This window comes from Taudactylus pleione, unplaced genomic scaffold (genome assembly GCF_031769625.1).
Source record: "Taudactylus pleione unplaced genomic scaffold, aTauple2 ptg000086l, whole genome shotgun sequence".
Classification (NCBI taxonomy): domain Eukaryota; kingdom Metazoa; phylum Chordata; class Amphibia; order Anura; family Myobatrachidae; genus Taudactylus; species Taudactylus pleione.
This window is the reverse complement of record NW_028284488.1, coordinates 11,955,655-11,975,486: the sequence shown is the minus strand read 5'-3', so window position 1 is coordinate 11,975,486 and position 19,832 is coordinate 11,955,655. Positions and strand designations below refer to the sequence as shown.

The window sequence follows — 19,832 nt, the reverse complement described above, 5'->3', positions numbered from 1 at the left end:
GGCGCAAGACATTGGAGAAGGGATGGGTATGAAGTCTCAGCGGCTGAATATCCAGACGCTGGCAGCCCGAAGGGAGAAGACCCTGACAGGACAGGTAAGTACCCTATCCCTACCCCTCTCACCCCCCTAACCCTCCCTTAGTTGTGCCTATCCCTAACCTTCCCCCCTAATGCCTAACCTCCACCCCCAAAACCTAACCCTCCCCCCCCGTGCCCGTGGCTAACGCTAAGTGCGCCCCCGGTGTTACCTTGTTCGGGCTGGCGTCCTTCGGCTTTCCAGCGTTGGGATTAAGAAAGGCGTCGGTATTTTGATGCCTCTTAAGTCCCTTGTCGGGATTCTGACGTCTGTATTGAGACTGGCGGCTGCAACTACATCCCATTGGAGAGACCATGGACATAAAGGAATAAGTGGACATTAGAATAATTATTGATAAGTTTGATATGAGTAACAAAGTATATTATAGGAGTGTGTTGGCTAACCTTGACACTCCAGCTGTTGTGGAACTATATATCCCAGCATGCCCTGCCATAGTTTTAGCATGCCCTAATAGCAAAACTGTAGCAGTGCATGCTGGGTTATGTAGTTCCATAACAGCTGGAGTGTCAAGGTTAGCCAACACTGTTATAGGTGGAACTCCGTGCCTTCAAAAATGTACTAACCGTATCCTATGTTTAGCTTCTGTTGTAGTGGATGAGAGCAGGAAGGCTTTCAGTCCCACAAGTGGTGAGATGGTCCAAAATCATATTTATGGGTAGAGATCCATATTAATAGTACTACCATTGTTCACAGTCATGTTTCATTCAATACGGTCTCATCCCTTTGCTTGAATTCTCAAACATGCTCAAATTTGACAGGGGGAATAATTCAATTAATTCCGAAATGGCACATCGTGGCCATCATCATAAGTTTTACCAAACACCCTACAGAGGTGCGCAGGAAAACTTGCAATGTCCGGGGAACACAAACTGGTTGATGTGTGCAGGTGAGCATTGCAACAATGCCTAGCATTACATCTGATTAAAATGAATAAACAACAAGAGTACCAAATGTTAATAATGGAATCTAATAGGTATGGCGCTGGATCTTATAACAATATGCAATTATACCAACTTGAACTCATGATTGCGTAATCAATACCACACAATTTGCCCTAAATTTTGTTTTTTTTGGTTCTAACAGATAAGACTCCTCCACTCTCAAAACATTTCCTTTTCTTATTTGCTTTACCCTAACCCCAGAGCCTTTTTAAGAACTCACATATTTCTAATACATCTCATCATTTCTCAATATTTAACAATATTTTCTCCCATCAATGTGAACATAAAATGAATGCGGATGTAGGTTTTTCAAAGGACACCATGTTCTTTCCCTTTGTTACCCTCTGTCCTGAAAAGTTTAATAGAATGCTATTTTTCATTTAAAACCATTTTAATAATCATTTATTACAGGAGTATAACTTCTTAAGTCGCACAATAAGCAAATGTGTAATAACAGGAATTTAAGGGGAAATGTAAAGGCCCACAAAGTAATACATTATTCCTAGTAATAATACATGCCTGAAGGCAAACCATCATTTAAGTACAAACTGAAAACTTAGTGAAGCCCAACCACTGTCCAGGCATGACAAGCCCTGGGGGCAAAGCTAAGGAAAATAGTAGGTATTTGCTGCTTCCCACATTCTTTCACAGGAACACGTTCACATGACTTTCTATTTCTCCTTTGCTGGCACGCATGTTCATCTATCATTTAGCACTGTCATTGTACAAACCATGTCCTACTTAGCCAGACACATGAAAGGCTGTACTGTAAAGTTTATGCTTGACTGTCGTGTATACATTATGTGGCGTCAACTCTTCGGAGCTAACAGCATTAAGAGCAATAGCCAACTATTTTTTTTTCCATCCAGGCAATAAAAAAAAAATATTATTAAAAACTCTGAAGTAGTGCACTGTGCAAAAGTGTAATTGTCACATGAAAACCTACTACTTTAGGTCTATCCTTTTCATTTGTGGATAATCATGAGACTGAGGGGACATCTGCACTGACTATTACATGTGGCATGTGTGTGGTTCTCATAATCTGAATTTGCCTGCCCAATTGAGATGTCAATCATCGGCGGCCCCTACAGCAGGTGTATGTTCGTCCATACACAAAGATGTGCCGATATATATATGCAGATATATGGGCATCGGCTGGGCTACAGGGACGATGCGATATGTCTGAACGACATTGTTCACAGACATAGTCTATACACATTCTCAGATTCGCAAGTGATATATCTGTTCGATAGAACGGACGATATATCGTCCACTGTGTACACAGCATAAGAATGCCAATCCTAGTAAAAAAGTATAGGACAAGACTAAAAATATATATCACACACACACACACACCACTCCAAAGTTTTGGGCATAGCTTTGCCATTTATCAAGGCTTGACAAGGGCAGAGCTATGACCGAAACGTTGCTGATATCTTTGGTTATGCTTTAAGCCTAATAAACACATTGGTGCTTTTCTACAAACGGAGTGCTGTGCATCTTTTATATAAAGTACATACACATATATATATATATATATATATATATATATATACACACACCGATCAGACATGACATTTAAACCACCTGCCTAACATTGTGTGGGTTCCCCTCATGCCGCCACAACAGCTCTGACCCATCGAGGCATAAGCTCCACAAGACCTCTGAAGGTGACCTGTGCTAACAGGCACCAAGATGTTAGTAGCAGATTCTTTAAGCCTTGCAAATTGTGGGATGGGGCCTCCATGGCTCAGCCTAATTTTTCGAGCACATCCCAATGATGCTCGGTCAGATTGAGATCTGGGGAATTTGGTGGCCATGTCAACACCTTGAACTCTGTCATATTCCTCAAAAGCATTCTTGAATAATTTTTGCAGGGTGCATTATCCTGCTGAAAGACAGAGATCATATAAATTGTGACTCTAGGCTGCCTTTCAATAACGTGGTACAGACCACAGGAGCAGATTTAATTATGCACAGAGGCAGCCGGTATAGTAACTGTAGAAGGCAGATTCTGCGCGCAGCCTATGGCGCTAAAAGCAGAATTCTGCCCACCGTAAATGGCCTATAAAAGTGCAGCCAGCGGCAGCTCACGTTAAATTAAATCTGTTTGCTCTGCGATACTCTCATGTGAACATTTGTTTTTACGCTGCAAATGTACTGTTCCTATGATTACAGTTATACAAATAAACTGTAGACTACATTAAAATACATGTTCCTGGTCACATCGGCACAAACATGCCAAGTTATTTATTCTTTACACTGAATGAAGAGTTTATTTCAGTTCCTCTCAGACACTGTAGCTGTCCCAAGAGATATTTTAATGAGTTATAAGACTTCATTTATGTACATACGTCACTCCTTGAAGATATGAGGGATTTTTTTTTTTATTGTATTTGAAGACTGATTGCTGTACACATTTACATAAATCCACGCATTTCATTTATGTACAGGTAATGAAATCCCAACAATGCATTCCCGTATCCAAGATACAAAATAGTATTTACAGTATATGAGGATTACAGCACAGTAAATACAGGCAGTGAATGTCTTTACTCTTTACTACACTGATTGACTAGTTGCTATCAAAACTTGTATTAGGATAAAATAATTAAAAAAAGAAAAGAAAAAAAAAAAACTTACCTACCATAATTAGACAATACGTGGAATTAGTTTCTTTCAAACTAATACAAAAATTGGTCAAAGAAAAAAAAAAAACCTGACCAAACACCATTTCTTATTCAACTATGTTAGTTCACTTCTGCTTCTCTCTTCAAAAACATACCTTCTGACCTTCTACAACATACAGAAAACCAATCTAAGTCACACATTTGCTATGTGCATAGCCCATAAAGTCTAAAGCCTCTTGCCAAAACAGTAATCATTACTCAGTAGAGTCTACGTCACTTAAATCCTTCACTAGTTCCTACCTTTCTCATAGCTTTCTATCTCAAATAGGGACGAACCATAATAGAATTTATGTATTCAGCTGCCCTGCTAAATATTTGAAAATGCATTTGAGGAAAAAACAAAAAATTATCAGAATCTTCAAAACAAATACAATAAAACCAGTTTTAAAAAAAAATAAAAAAACCCCTCTATACTAAATAAAAAATTAAATACTTCTCGCAAACACAGAAATGAAGGAATGTACAGTAAACAAAAAGGACAATTCCAGTAGGTAACATGAAAAACCTGTCAAAACCTAGAGTCTGTTTTTTTTGGTTTGCACAAATTTCAAATGTAACAATAGCAATGATTGGGCATAAATTACTGGCTCAGGTTACAGTCTAAGTGTACTTTTGGAGCGTACTGCTGGGCACGTCCAATGTAAACAAAACCGCATATGTAGGTGTAGTTACTAAATAGGCATTCACTTGGGTTTGCCAACATTCTTCGCATTATCCGATAAATTTGCTGTCATGAAATATTCAAATGTTCTACACTTAAAACACAAGAATAATTTTAAAAATGATTTTTGAATAACGTTTTACTATTTGCGTTTTAATCCGATTACTCAAATCAAAAAAACAAACAAAAAGCAAGACTCTGTTTTTTAACAGTGCTCACTGCATACCAGTAGCTGCCACTGAAAGGGAATAGGGGTAACAAATACAGTAGGGATCAGTGAAATAATCCCAGTATGCTCACATTAAGAAGAAAATGTACAATATTTATAAATAACAAGTCCAGCCAAAATGTGTTCAGCAACTTAAACCAAAGTTTCTTTTCGCTTCGCACTTTGTTGTGTTCGCTCTCGTATTTTCCGACTGCCAGACTGTGCTCTTTGGGCTCTCTCAGCCTTAGGACCTCCTGCCGAGTCCACAACTGGACTGCATGCATTTTCTTCAAGGTCCATTTCCACAATGCCAGATATTGTGGACAATCTTCTCTGTTCTTTGGTGTCCAGGACTGGTGGGTGATTTTCTTCACATTCCTCACTGAGGTCAGGCAGTTCCTTTAATTCTGTTGTTGATGCATGTTGGTATGGAGCAATGGCTGTTCTAATACAGTTTAGCCACTGTTGTTTGTGAAACACATCATTGGCCTGAAGTGTGTGACTCTGTCCTAAACTGGCATCTTGGAATCGAACTCTGAAGATATTTTTAGCTGTGGTGAAGAAGAAAAAAATATATAAACCACAGGTTAAATACAAGAAAACTGCTGTGCGAGATATGCTGCACCAAAATATAATGTTATCTTATCTGCCCTTAAATGTTGGCAGACACATGCAGAAGTACAGAATTTGAAACGACAGGATAATTCTAGCAATGTCCAGACAATAGATACACTTTATGCCTCGCATATTATCAACATGGCATTTAGAAGCCTCCCTGCCAACAGTAACATTAACTGGATTATGCACAGAGCTGTCAGACAAGTAGTTCTTGTCCCGCACAAGGTATTAAGTTTAGCCACTAGAAATTCAAGGAACACTGATGTGTGATATAACATACCTTTGTCTGAATTACTGAAGGCGCCTCTGAAGGAGCCACCCATCCTCACATCACCATCTTGAAGGTCTTCCAACACCAGTTCCTGAACAGGTATTGGTTGTCTGTAAACCTGGTAGTAGTTACGCTCATTACGGGTAACTGGGCGGGTTAAAACCAATATATCTTGAAAAAGGAACAGGTACAGCTTCTGTGAATAAAGAACAATGCACGATTAGCCTAGCCATAAAAGACGCCTATCTATTTTTTTACTGTGTAACAAGACACAAAAGCAGGAAATGTAGTACATTTACACTGATAAAATACATTTGAATGTGTGATCTCATTGTTTATCTTTATTGTTTACAGATCTTCAGGCAATACAGAACAAGAACTCTGACAAGCCGTATGGCAGTGATTTAAGAAGCATCTGTGATCAATAAATCCTCACTCCAACATATTGTTCCACAAAGTAATATAAACAATTGCGACACTCGTAGCAATGCAATAGGCACTTACATGGCCATTTTTATTCTTTAACTCGCCATGGCACAATAGCGACTTGCTGGATTCTATCCGTAGGTCTCTTTGTTTATCATCTAGGTACTCCATCTTATCAATATAGTACTGGCATTCAGACTCCCCCTTTTTCAAGTTAATGTCTGCGAGAACGCCTTGGATTAAGCATAGCTGCAAAAAAAAAAGAAAAAAAAAAGGCACTTGATTAACACAATATTAAAAAGTCACACAATATGAAGTATTCAACAAAACAATCCATATGAATTATATAGCAATATTATTTTAAAACTGCATTACAATCTAAAGTGGTTAACATTTAAAATGGCTGCAAGCAGCTACACTGTCCGTAATTCAAAGTTTCTTTTCTCCATGATCCTCCAGCTCACAGGGCCCCAACTCCCCTACTCCCCCAAAAAAAAATCACAGCGCAAAGGTTTTTTGGCCAGATCTGTGAGCGACTAATCATGAAGGCCCGGCAATCGCTGCACCCAGCAATAGTAGGGCTAGTACAGTTTTGAGATTATATAGATAAGATAATATCAATAGTCTATGCCAATGTAAATGGCTAGTCATTTTAAATCCATATAGCTTAACATACGCTTATTTAAAGTTATATGTAGTAATTTAATATATTTTTACAAATGAGACTACCATTTATATTGGCTTAAGAGCAAGTACATGCACATTGGTGTTTAGCCATGTATCTACCCATGTTTTGCACAGCGGTCTCCGCAATGTAAATTAACTTGTACAACTGCAAAAACCAGGTAGGGGGGCAGTCTTGTTGGCCGTGGGGTGATTACCCGCGGCCAGGTTATTTTCTATGAGTTTTTGCCTTTAGAAAAAAGCAGATTGTCATAACTTACAGCTTCCTCCAAACTCTTTACATCCGGCTGGTCTTTAGGAGTATGTCGAAGAATTTCTTTCAGTAGCAGTGGGTATTTGACGAGGCGGCTTCTGGGAATATCGAGAAAGCTCCACAGGTCCAACTTGCGACTGAAGGGAGACTCAAGGCATCGTTGCAGAAAATCCTGAACCCTGCGGTCTAATTTTTTCTGATCTAGAAGAGCCTTGGCTGCCAATTGGTTACTGCAATAGCCTTTATATGCATTGAGCCGAGGTAACTAAAGAAAAGAGTTTTGATTTGGTCAGTGAAAAGACAACTGTAAAATTAAATAAAGTACTACCGATTTATCAAATTTGAAGGCAGCATAAATGCTGGTTAAAAATACATGCAATAAAAATATTATTGTGCTGTGTAACTTTGGCTTAATTTAAGTTTGACAACTTACCCATTTAACAAGAATGTGACCGATTTGACCAACTGTTCCATCCGTCATTGTTGCCTCTCTAAGCTTAGTCAGAAATTCTATTTAAAAAAATAAATAAAACCAATCATGAAGACATTCAGCACACCACATATACAAATGATGAGAGATTCATGGCTTGAACTGTACCTTCATGGAGGGGAATATAGGCATCCAAGTCTCCAAATATTTGTGCAAGCTCTTCTTCAGACATAATAGACAGTTTCAGCATTGGATCATGGTAGGCCTTCCTTGCCAACTTAAGATCTTCAATAAGGTCTTGCTCTCCTCTGGTCATTTCAAATATAGCCTTTAATCAAAATAATATAAAGGAATGAGAGTGGATTAGCTTCATGATAGAAAGTTTATTTAATAGTCCTAAGTACATGTAAAGCTTATGTGGAATAGCCCTTCAATTAACCATCTCTCTTCAAGCTCAAAATCTAATACTTATACCAGAGGTTCCCAAACTCTGTCCTCAAGGCACCATAACAGACCGGATTTTAAGAATATCCATGATGGCCACAGGGGACTTAATTAGAACCTCAGTCGATTTAATCACCTATGCTCAATCATGGATCTCTGTAAAACCTGTTGGGGTGCCTTGAGGACCGCATTTGGGAACCTCTGACTTCTAGCAACAATCTAGCAGCTTATGTTTGATAATTAGAGAGATAGAGATAGAATATATATATATTCTATCTATCACATTTCTCTCTCCAGTTCATATTCCACCAATGTATGTAATCTAATACAAACCAATTAATCTGAATGGTTTTCCTCTGCCAAGATTTAATGTTATAAATGTCTAATGTAATTCCTACCTCTTGCCGTTTAATTTCCTTGGTGCTTAGAGTTTCCTTCATATTGACATCTAACATCTCAGACCACAGGACGCTATTTCTTCTTTTTGGAGGAGTAGGTGCAGCCATCTTGCTACAAGCTTTGTGTGTACTACCTGGAGACTTATTTTCAGCTCGCATTGTGAAGGACTGACAGGATAAAAAATAGAAAAATTAGTACATGAAACTTATGAAGGCCATTTTATGTCCTCAAATGAGTCGTCACATTAACAAGTCACCCTTATTATAGACACATTTTATTGTACTATGCATGCTTGCAAAAGCCATGAAATCAACTCTGGTACAAAATGCCTGGAATGTACATGCCAACATACAAAAAATAAATAAATCAGTACAGTTTATGTAATACTGATAGCATTAAGTATTACAATCTGGACAAAAAAGCATGTAAACACAGAATAATATGATGACATGGTTCAAATAGGCCTGGTCATCATATTATCCTGGCAATTGAATTGCTCTCAGTCACTTTAGACGGGAGTTACGGCAGTGCTAACCTTCCCCCTAGGTATGAAAAGGCACAATCGTGTGCTTCATAACTATAATGAATTACAATAGTAAAGTAACATAAAACATTATTAACCATTGTGCTTTTGTGCTTTTTGGCATGTTCATTTTACCTGGATGGTTTGGCCAAAACGCCGGACTGCGCCATTTCGCACAGGAGAGATCAAGTTTGCTAGTGACGTTACACGTGCTAGAGGCCGTACTCTCTTATTGCTCGGCTCCTACAAAGGCAAAAAACACACGTTGCTTTCATTACAGTGAAGCAGAATCATTTTTTTTTAAGCCTTGCAGCTATGAGAATGCTATCAAATCACAGGCATTCTTAAAACACAAACGCAAATGTGAAATTCTAACTAGCATGTAATGGAATTCAGACAATATAGCCTTACGTATTTTAGTCTGTCTGCACGCAAGCTGCATTAAGCAGAAAAACAAAAAGTAATCCAAGCAAACTTTCAAAGGGCAAACTTCATGTAGAAACATACCTAGAGCGATTATATATGAAGCGTTTGCATGAATGATTAGTTGGACTGAGCTATTAAAATACTGATGTGTGTTTATTTCAGAAGACTGGATACTAAAGAGGCGTATGGTATATTTAACTAAGTATTAAGGGGCATATTTACTAAGCAGTATATTTAGAAAACAATAACTCGATTCTTACAGATTTGGACTGCTACAGGGCGATAACACGATGCAAAACAAGCCTGATTTTGCATTTACTATTATTGTCCTTTTAAATCTGGCAGGTAAAATCTGTAAATCCACTGCTTAGTAAATACACTGCTAAGTACAATGCGTCCTATTTATTTATTACCAGTTATTTATATAGCGCACACATATTCTGCAGCGCTTTACAGAGAGAATATTTATCCATTTACAACAGTCCTTGCCCCAGTGGAGCTTACAATCTAAATTCCCTACCACATGCACACACACTCATACAATAGTGTTAATTTTGTTGGGAGACAATTAACCTACCAGTATATTTTTTGGAGGGTGGGAGGAAACTGGAGTACCCGGAGGAAACCCACGCAAGCACAGGGAGAATATACAAACTCCACACAGGAGACAGAATATATTACACAAGCAACTCAGGGCTTCAAATTCGTATTACAATAAACTTGATTATCACCTTTAGGGGCCTATGTATCAAAGTTTGATGAGAGAGAAAATTGTGAGATATAAATCACCAATCAGGTTTTAACTTACATTTTATAGGCGTTTGAAAAATGACAGGAGCTGATTGGTTAATACTTTTTCTCTCACAATTTTATCTCTTATCAAGCTTTGATACATAGGCCTCTAAATCTGCAACCTCATTGCAAAAATGATGTAATCTAGATCTACGGAAGTAGTGTTACCAGCTCAGTGCTCACTCTGCTAATAAAAGTTGGGAACAGTAAGCAATATGAAAGGTAGAATCATTCAGAAATCTACCCAACACACAATAATAAACTAATTTCCTGACATCGTAACAATAGAACGCTATGCATTAGGCATGACTACAAAGAGATCTCTACTAATGCAATCAGATAGCAGCTAACACATGCATATCTGCTGGAGGCTTCAATCTTCACTCTGAGGAAGCCATTCATAACAAACATAACCAAACTATTTATTAATTAAAACAAACTCTGATGTGTAGAGTTTAACTTTTTTATAAACATAAATGAATAGTAAATTTAAGTCCCAATACTAGGCCACATAATTAGCAGTAAGGGGCTTGCTGACTGAGATGAACATACACATCTTACTATTCAACCATCGCTGTATCTAAGAAATCATATCTGTTAACTATTAAGATTTTTTTTCAGTAGTTAGAAGCATTGTATGTATAATTAAGGTAATAGAAGACTTTCCTCTTAACTGAACTCCTTAATAAGAAGCCAAATAGAGAACAATAGCTGTCCATGACCAATGTAAGACAGGTGTTAATGCCTTTATGGCTTATGTGTCAGCTTCACATTACAGAGGGACACTGACAAAACTCTAAAACCACATTTTTAACATTTGTTTAAGACAAGACAAGGAGACCCTTGTTTTAAAATGATGAACATGGACTTCAAGAATTGAACCATTCATGACGACAGTTTGCGCAACTACTGAAAAAAAAAAAAACAGGTTTTGCCTGATCGATGTACTTTAAAAGTGTCTGAAGCAGCCACAACTGAACACAAATAGCAGGAAAAGGTCTAGCGGAGAGCCGGGCTTCCAGAACACAAAAAGAACACACATGTAAAAGTTGTAACATTTGCATGGGAAATGTACAGGCTATATAGCAATTGTGAAAACTCAGCCAGCTGCTTGACCTAAAGCCCTACAAACAGCCCTATGTGTATATACACAAATAGATTGCAAGAGGCCAACAGTTAAAAAAAAATAAAAGTGTAATACTGTGTCAACTCAGAGACAATGTTTTAACTTTACTTCTGAATCTCTTATGCATGAGAAACCTTTAGTATACAAACAAAAAAAGTGTCCTGAGCCTTTAGAGTAAACAACAAATACAGTATATCCATACCCAAAAAAAAGATGCAATGTAAAAGTGTAATATTTATCATACACTAAAGAGTGTAGTCCTACACATTCCACAGCACAATCACACACTGTTCTCTCTTGAAAAGGATGTATTGAGGAATAGTCCTTCAAGATATTATTGAGAAAGAAATGAACAGAATAACAAACTGATTACAGGCAAGACCCACTAGCAGCTGGAGTACAAGGAATAAACATTACACAAATTCCATTTTTGTAAACTTATTACTGCTGAAACACGATTCTAATACCGAATAAAAGTTATGTTAAAGGAGATTTAAGGCTAAGAGAAGGGTTTCAAATGAGATCACCACAATGCGATTGTAACAAATAGAGAGAATGACCACCATGTAATGAAAAATGTGTATATACCTCCAATTCCTTTGAAGCTTGATTCTGAACTGCTATCACCTGAATAGTCCTTTTGATAGGCAAGAGACCTCCAATTTCATCATGAGCCACCATACTTTATAATATTTCCCTCACAGGAGTTGCAACCAATCCACTGTTGAGGCCAAGCTCCTTGTGGAGCTGCTACTTTTTCATAAACGAGTCTTCGGTTTGCTAAGAAACACTCACAGCTCCTTCCCATACTGCATACTTCCCTTGCTGCAAATAGAGTGAACTTTGGAAAGTCTACAGACTGCTTTACACTTAAATGTGGGAGGAGCAGAAACAGCTGCCTGCTGGGCGGGTTTCCATGGAATACCATGTCATTTGTCTGACAGCTGGTACACCTACATTCTACAGATCAAGTTACATACAGCCTTTTAGTTTGGAGCTGGTGAGCTCTGAAAAACCAGCTTTTCTTCTGTTAGCAGCTAAACAAAGAAAGCAACTTGTGCATTTACAAAATATAAGATCATAAAAATGCAGCCTTTCTATAAACAAAAGTGGGAAAAATACTGAGCATGTTACTATGCATATTTTTAAGCAACAAGACCTTTGAGTAAAGCCAAGTTTAATGTCTGTTCACAAACAAGTAAAAGAAAGCTTGCATTTGAGTAAATATATGCAAAAACAAAAATTACTGTGTACAAAATACAGACACATCCAGTCATTTAAATGTCTAACAGCTTCGGTTAGTTTTTCACAAGTTGAGGATGAAAAGCAATACTTTCAGAAGAAAAGAATAAAAAAAAAAAAAAAAAAAAAGTGTATTTTTTTGTTGTTGTATGTATGCATAAGTATGAAGATAGGGGATGTAATCTGCATTCCGGAGGTTAGAATCCCTGCTCCAGTATCCCGATGGCAATTATTGGGGTTAGGTTTAGGATTAGGCTGCAAAGGGGAGGAATAGGGTTAGGCTGCAGGAAAGGTGGGTTATGGTTAGGGGGAGGGTTAGGATACTTACCCAATTCTGTTGCGATTCTGATTGACTGTCAAGTTGCCGCTGTCGGTATTCTGACCACCGGCATGCCGACCGCCACAATTCCGTACACAACCAGAAGAGAGAACTTGTAGGCAACTAAAACTAATTCTACATTTAAAGAAATGTACACAGCTGTAATATGCTAATTTAATATTCCTTAAATCAATGTACAGTACTTCGTTAATTATGGCCACAAGGGTTGTCACAAAGTGCCTCCGCCGACAGTGTCAGGTGTGGGCACTTTGCGAGCAATATCATTGCTAGTTTTCCATTCACCCTAGAGATGCAAGGCAAAATAAGTGACGATTGTGTACTGGTAATAGACTGTAATGTGCATGGGCAGACATTGCGGTGATATCCAGGGACTGATATTTTAAGTTGTATTTAACAGACTATCAGCGATTACAGTACATGTGAATAATGAAAAGGATCATTTTATTGAGGAATGAGAGGCTCTTTTAGTCACAGGTATTTATGATTTGGAGAAAAGCCCTAAATTCAGCAAAAGCAGACATTTCCATGCTTAAGAAGCACCCCGGATGGGGAAAGCCATCAGTTGGTATAACCTTTGCTGGCTGCTTCTTACTGTTGCCTCTCCATGCAAAACATGGTGAAGCCTATTTAACAAGTTCAGCAGCATTACATGTATAAAGGGCTATCCATCTATTGTTCTCTCCGGATTTTGTCAGCAAAGTACTCAGTAGGAAAAAAAAAATGAGAGATGGTAAGACCTTACCTTTGTTATCTCTATTTCTAAGAAGTCCATATGGATCCACATCAGACATTGGGGTATAGGCTGATGACGTCAGTCGTCTAGCACCTCAATAGTTAAATTTGTGCTCCCAGGATGCACCGGGCCCCTCTCCTATACCCCGCCCCCATGCCAAGGCACCTCAGTTTCGTAACAAGCCAATGGCTGGAGGAGGAGAAGAGAGAAGGAAGAAATTCTGGAACACGCAAGTATCACACACTCACATACTGAAGGAGACGGAAAAACCGGTGACCAGAACACAGCCCATCTGCAGCACAGGTGCGAGAGGGTGGGAGTCCTGTGGATCCCTATGGACCGTAGAAATAGAGATAACAAAGGTAAGTTCTTACCATATCGCTTATTTTCTACTGCAGAGTTCATAGAGCTCCACAGGAGACCTTGGGGATGTCCCAAAGCAGTCTCCTTAAGGGTGGGGACGCTCCTGTGCAGAGAGGAGAATCCACTGCCCGAAGGAAGCATTCTGAGAGGCAAAGGTATGGAATGCATAATACCTTAGGAATGTATGGACAGTAGACCAAGTGGCACCCTTACACAGCTGAACAGCAGAGGCGCCACGACGAGCTGCCCATGAGGGACCCACAGACCGAGTATAATGAGCTTTGACAGAGGACGTTACAGGAAGGCCCTCATGAATGTAAGCCTCTGATATTGCCAGGCGAATCCAGCCTGCCAACGTCTGCTTAGTGGCAGGCCATCCTTTCTTTCGGAAACCAAAAAGGACAAACAACGAGTCCGACTTCCGAAATGAGTTGGTACGGTCCACATAAGTCTTTAGAGCACGTACCACATCAAAGGAGGCCTCACCAGCTGAGAGGTCTGGGGAGTTAAAGGCTGGCACTACAATTTCCTCATTAATGTGGAAGCTGGATACCACCTTAGGTAGGAAACCGGGGCGAGTACGGAGAACCGGCCTGTTCCTATGAAAATTCAGAAGGGGAGGACGACATGAAAGAGCCCCCAAATCTGACACCCTTCTGGCCGAAGCAATGGCCAAAAGAAAACACTTCTAATTGTGAGCCATTTTAAATCCACTGAGCCCAGTGGTTCAAATGGTGGTCCTTGTAGAGCCCTAAGGACCACAGTCAAATCCCACGGAGCCACCGGTGGGATAAAAGGAGGTTGGACGCGAAGCACCCCTTGCATAAAGGTGTGTACATCCGGAAGAGTAGCAATCCTACGGTGAAACAGTACTGACAGGGCAGAAACCTGCACCTTCAGAGAAGCAAGGCGAAGACCGTGATCTAAGCCCGCCTGTAGAAATGCCCAAATCCTGGATAATCGAAATGTCTGAGGATTATAACCTCTGGGTCGACACCATTCAAAGAAGGTGTGCCACACTGTGATAAAATCTCGCAGAAGCAGGTTTGCGAGCTCTGAGCATGGTGTTCACCACCGAGCTGGAAAAACCCCTGGAACTCAAGAGGGCAGTCTCAAGAGCCACGCCATCAAAGACAGACAACCCAGGTCCGGGTAATAGCAAGGACCTTGAGACAACAGATCCGTTGAGGCAACAGCATCGGAGTGTCTATGGATAGACTCCGAAGATCTGCGTACCAGTGACGTCTGGGCCACGCTGGAGCCACCACCAGCAGCGTACCTCCTTCTTGCTTGAACTTCCGAATCACCCGAGGCAGAAGGGAGAATGGAGGGAACATGTACGCAAACTGGAAGGTCCACTTGACTGCCAGAGCCCCCACGTCTCTTGTCCTTGAGCAGTACCTTGGCAACTTGTGGTTGTGCAGAGATGCTATCAGACCCACTTCGGGAAGGCCCCATTTGTCCACCAGAAGTTGAAATACTTCCTGGTGAAGTGACCATTCCCCTGGGTGTACTTCGTGATGGCTTAGGAAGTCTGCTTCCTAGTTCAGGACTCGCGGGATAAACACCGCCGATATGGCTGGGATATTGTCCTCCGCCCAGGTCAGAATGCGGGACACTTCCCTTAGAGCCGCCTGACTCCGAGTGCCTCCTTGGCGGTTTATGTAGGCCACAGTTTCAAAGCCTTTTCCTGATCCCTCTGAAGTCCCGTAGGGAAGAATTGATGAGGTGGTCTGTTCTGGAAGGAGAGTGAGTACCTTTGAGAGACCACTTCCCTTACCCAAGTGTCTGTTGTGGTATGACACCAACACTGGGCATACTGCAGAAGTCGGCCTCCCACATTGGGCTCTCCCAAGGAGAGGGCCGCCCAGTCAGGCTGCGGGTTTAGTGTTGGGCTTGGCAGCTGGGCGCCTGGTACTCCAAGCCTGTTTCTTCGGCTTTGTGACCTTCTTAGTTCCTGACGGTCTGGGAAAGGACTGAACCTTGGCCTTACTTTGAGGATGGAAAGTCCGAAAGGACTGAGTTCCTGATCCCGACAGCATTGGGGCCGAGGGTAAGCAGGCAGACTTGGCAGCAGTCAAAGTGTCCACGATTTTGTCCAAATCTGGTCCAAATAAGACCTGGCCATTAAAGGGTTAACCTTCTAATCCGTTCTTGGACTCAGCATCTGCTCTCCAAAATCGCAACCAAAGAGAGCGTCTAGCTCAGGGGTTCCCAACCACGGTCCTCAAGGCACACTAACAGTCCAGGTTTTAAGGACAGCCATAGTTGAGCACAGGTTACAATTAGTACTATTAGTAGTATTTTGATTTAATCATCTGTGCTTAAGCATGGATATCACTAAAACCAGGACTGTTAGTGTGCCTTGAGGACCGAGGTTGGGAATCACTGGTCTAGCTGATACTGCTGCCGATGAAATGCGAGATGTCAGGAGACTAACATCAAAAGCAGCTTCATTCACATATGTAGCAGAGTCTCTGAGGTAACCTGCGAATTCAATTTGTTCACTGGTAGCCTCTACAGGTAAGGGCGCCTCCAAGGCATTAGCCCAACGTTCCATGGCTCTGGTCACCCAGCATAAAGCCATAGCTGGCCTAGCGACCCCCCCCAGAGAGGGAATAAATGGACTTTAGGCACACCTCCACTTTTCTGTCCGTAACATCTTTCAATGATGACATGGACTGCATAGGAAGTGTCGCACTTTTGACAAGGCGCGTAATATGAGAATCTACCCGGAGGAGGAGTTTCCCATTTAGAGAAATACTTCTCAAACGGATAAGTTGCCTCCAACTGTTTCTGTGGTTGAAATCTGCTTGGAGTTTTCCATGCTTCTTCCAGATGTTCAACTAGCTGATCCGACAGGGGAAAAGCCGTCCCTGAACTTTTAACTTCCTTAAAGAAAGCATGCTTGGATTTGGCCGCTGGGGTATAGTCATCCCCAATATCCATTGCCACACGGACCGCACGAATGAGGCCATGTACATAAATTTTGTACTTTGGCTCCGCCACTTTTTGAGTGTGCTCTGGGCCTGAGTCAGAGCCGAACGCTCTGACCAGAGCGCTCGTTCTGAATCAGGGCCCTCCTCCCTCAACTTGGAGCGGCCTCATGGACGCTCGCATAGCTGTGGGTTACCATGATGATGGTCGCGATGGTCTTGACCATCGCGACCATCGGGCTTGCGACGGAGACCCTGCGGTAGGGTCTCGCTGCCGCAAGCCCTGGAGTGATTTTGGCTTTATCAGAGCCAAAATCACTCCCACTGACATCACTAGTGATGTCAGTGGGGCCGGCTTCAGACGGTAGGCGTTCCCATGGGAACGCCTCCGTCTGGCAGCCACGCCCCCGGCACGCCCACCAAAGGGAGCGAGACCCGGAGCGACGGAGAGCCCGTTGCTATCCGGGTCTCGCGCATGCGCACGACGGAGCTCCCTCCGTCGTGTGCATGCGCAGTGGGGCAACATCGACCCGCTTGCGAGCGGGTCTGAATGACCCCCTCTGTATCAGATAAGTCCTGGATTTCCCCATCATCAGTCGACACATCATCATGATAGTAAGTGGACTGGGACGACAGTACCTCCTTCCTAGCGGTACGCTGGAAGTGCTCCTCCTGTAACACCTCCGTCAGGTTTTGCACGTATTGGAGAGAGTATTAACCCATACAGGTTCAGGTGACGCCTGATAGGGAGGTAGGTTGTAAAGGTCTATTATGAGCCACAACCAACTGTCGGGGAATCCCCTGCGACGTAGATGGCATAGCAACCTGCGTACCCCATTTGTGGGGACACTGGAGGTGCAGCAAGCTGACCCATCAGGGTAGTCAGCGCTTGTGCAAAACAAGCCCAGGGCGGCTCTTGAGAAGAGCTGGGCCCAGCAGGTAGTGCATTGCTGGTACACAAGGTACACAATCCTCCCACAATAATCTCTCCCTCCTTTAGTCCAGCTAAACACCTGTTGCAGGACTGTGTGAGGAGGATATCAGCTTGTCCAGAATCACTGCCAGACATAATGAATGTATGTGTCAACTCCTCAGCTCAATCACAACTGAACTGTGAAGTAAACTAACCCCTGAGCAGCACTGTCACCGCAAGGGCTAGTGAAAGAGAAAGTACAGGGATAGTTAAAATGGCTGACAGAGAAAAGTATACAGTCAGACAGCGCTAGCAACAGACAATGCCAGGAAAACCTGCACTATACTGTACGATCATCAACTAACTAGACCTTGTGTCTAGTAGGAATAGTGCTACATACACCGACCTGCTTGGAGGAGAGGTATGTAGGGGACCCAGGCTCCCCTGATACCCGCGTCTGAAGCACATAAATGGCCGCCAGAGGACTCATAGGGGGCGTGCCTAAGGGAGGAGAGCTGCCTGCAACCGCCAGACCATGGGTTAACTCCAGGGATGCCACAGCGTCCGCACGCTGTGGCCCCCTTTCCCTGGTGGTCTAGTGTCAGAGCAGGTGCTGTGCCTGTTGACATGCGCAGCCCTTCCCAGGGAAGCCGCAGCCCTGGGAAGGAATAGGAACTGTGATAGCTGTGGGCGCCTGCTGCTTACCGCGTTCTCTGGACAGCCCATGCTGGCCACTCTGAAGAATAAACCTATTTTCAGGGGCTGTCTGCGCAGCCCCCCTTAAAGTGACCTAACTCCGTGCCGAGCACCTATGAAACTGAGGTGCCTTGGCATGGGGGCGGGTTATAGGAGAGGGACCCGATGCATCCTGGGAACACAAATTTAACTATTGAGGTGCTCGACGACTGACATCAGCCTATACACCAAGGTCTCCTGTGGAGCCCTGTGGACCCTGCAGTAGAAATGCTTTATTAACAGAAAGGGCATTGTATACAAGTTGTAAACAATGTCATGGGGAATATTGTACCATTCTTTGTGAAGGAAACTACTGTTCTTTAAAAGATGAATCAAAAGGTGACACTTCATACCAGATAATGGGGCATATGTATTAATAATTGCGGTACTGCCGCGATTATTAACAACCCAACACGCCGTGAATATTTGAAAATATCCCGGCTATGTACTACCGGGAACTCACAGGGACAGTGGTTGCGGTAACCGCTGTCCCCGCAAGTTAAATCCCCAGCATTTCGAAGAAGTCTTAAAGTGAAGTGAGAAACTTCCTCAGGGAAAGCGGACACTGTGTATGCGCACAGTGTCAGCTTCCGGGACTGGTCGGGGGAGAGATCTCTCTTCTGCATCGTGAGCCCCACTGGCAAACAGTAGTTTACACCATAAACTACCGGTGCTGAACCCCGAAAAGCTTAGCTTTTTGAAGTTTAGTACATAAGGGTCAGATTGTAGTCCCCATTGATAATAATAGGGACTGTGATCTGAAGTGCCAATTAGAATTTTTGCGGGAGATTTCTGTGATCAATATATAAAATGATGCAGAAACTACAGTTTCTGCATAATTGTATGGAAAAATGGCTTGATACATAGGCCTCCTTGTCATTTAGGTGCATCTGTACTTAGGTTTGGCAATTGTATTCGATGATGGAGGTTTTACTTCATCTTAACATTAATAAAACTCAGTAGAAGCCACCTAGTGTATGAGTGTGTAATATTAAAAGGACCATAATGAAAAAAAGAAGTTTCAAACACTTGGAGGTTCCTGGTTATTGGACATGATTATATAATGTAGAATATTCTGTAAAAATAACTGCACAGAACATAAAACATATACTAAGAATAAACAGGCCAACACTTGATTGATAAAAAAAAGTCTGTAGAGTTCAATAAGATTAATAAAAAATAAAAACACCTCTAGAACCAGAGAAAGCACACTGCTAAACTAGCTCCAAAGCAAAAATGCTAATGTGCTTGAGTGTTTCAGCAGAATTCAGTCGCAATATAAACTCTTGGGTAAAAGAGAACCATCGCATTCCAATTTATTTACCATAGAGCTGCTCTTTGGTAAACAAACAAGGTAAAACACTCCAAAATCTGCAAAGTGGCAGCCAAAAAAACATCAACAAAAATAATCCAGGCAGCGTAACACCAACAGTTAGGACGTCTGGTCTAGCCATGGAGAGGCAAGTCTGCCATCTACAGGCTATTTCATCTAAAACCACTTGCCAGGCTGCAAGACAATACTAAAAGCTCTGTACACACTTAAGAATAGAGATGTGCACCGACACGGGGGTGTTATGGTTTT

At 41.8% G+C, this 19,832-nt stretch overlaps 1 protein-coding gene across 2 annotated transcripts in view; it reads right to left on the bottom strand.

Moving 5' to 3' along the window:
- Positions 1-3,337: 3,337 nt before the first annotated feature.
- The window catches only part of NET1 (neuroepithelial cell transforming 1), a 77,027-nt gene continuing 60,532 nt past the window's right edge, over positions 3,338-19,832 (bottom strand). The window contains exons 1-9 of one of the 2 annotated variants that reach the window (XM_088468703.1): positions 11,577-11,831; positions 8,780-8,887; positions 8,121-8,288; positions 7,447-7,606; positions 7,282-7,358; positions 6,856-7,113; positions 5,990-6,160; positions 5,495-5,681; positions 3,338-5,147 (exon numbers count right to left, since the gene is read on the bottom strand). In XM_088468703.1, coding sequence (XP_088324829.1) covers positions 4,750-5,147; positions 5,495-5,681; positions 5,990-6,160; positions 6,856-7,113; positions 7,282-7,358; positions 7,447-7,606; positions 8,121-8,288; positions 8,780-8,887; positions 11,577-11,669 — 1,620 coding nt within the window. In that variant the 5' untranslated portion in view covers positions 11,670-11,831 and the 3' untranslated portion in view covers positions 3,338-4,749. Of the gene's footprint in view, positions 5,148-5,494; positions 5,682-5,989; positions 6,161-6,855; positions 7,114-7,281; positions 7,359-7,446; positions 7,607-8,120; positions 8,289-8,779; positions 8,888-11,576; positions 11,832-19,832 lie in introns of those variants that run through there. The other variant, XM_088468702.1, reaches the window with a different exon arrangement.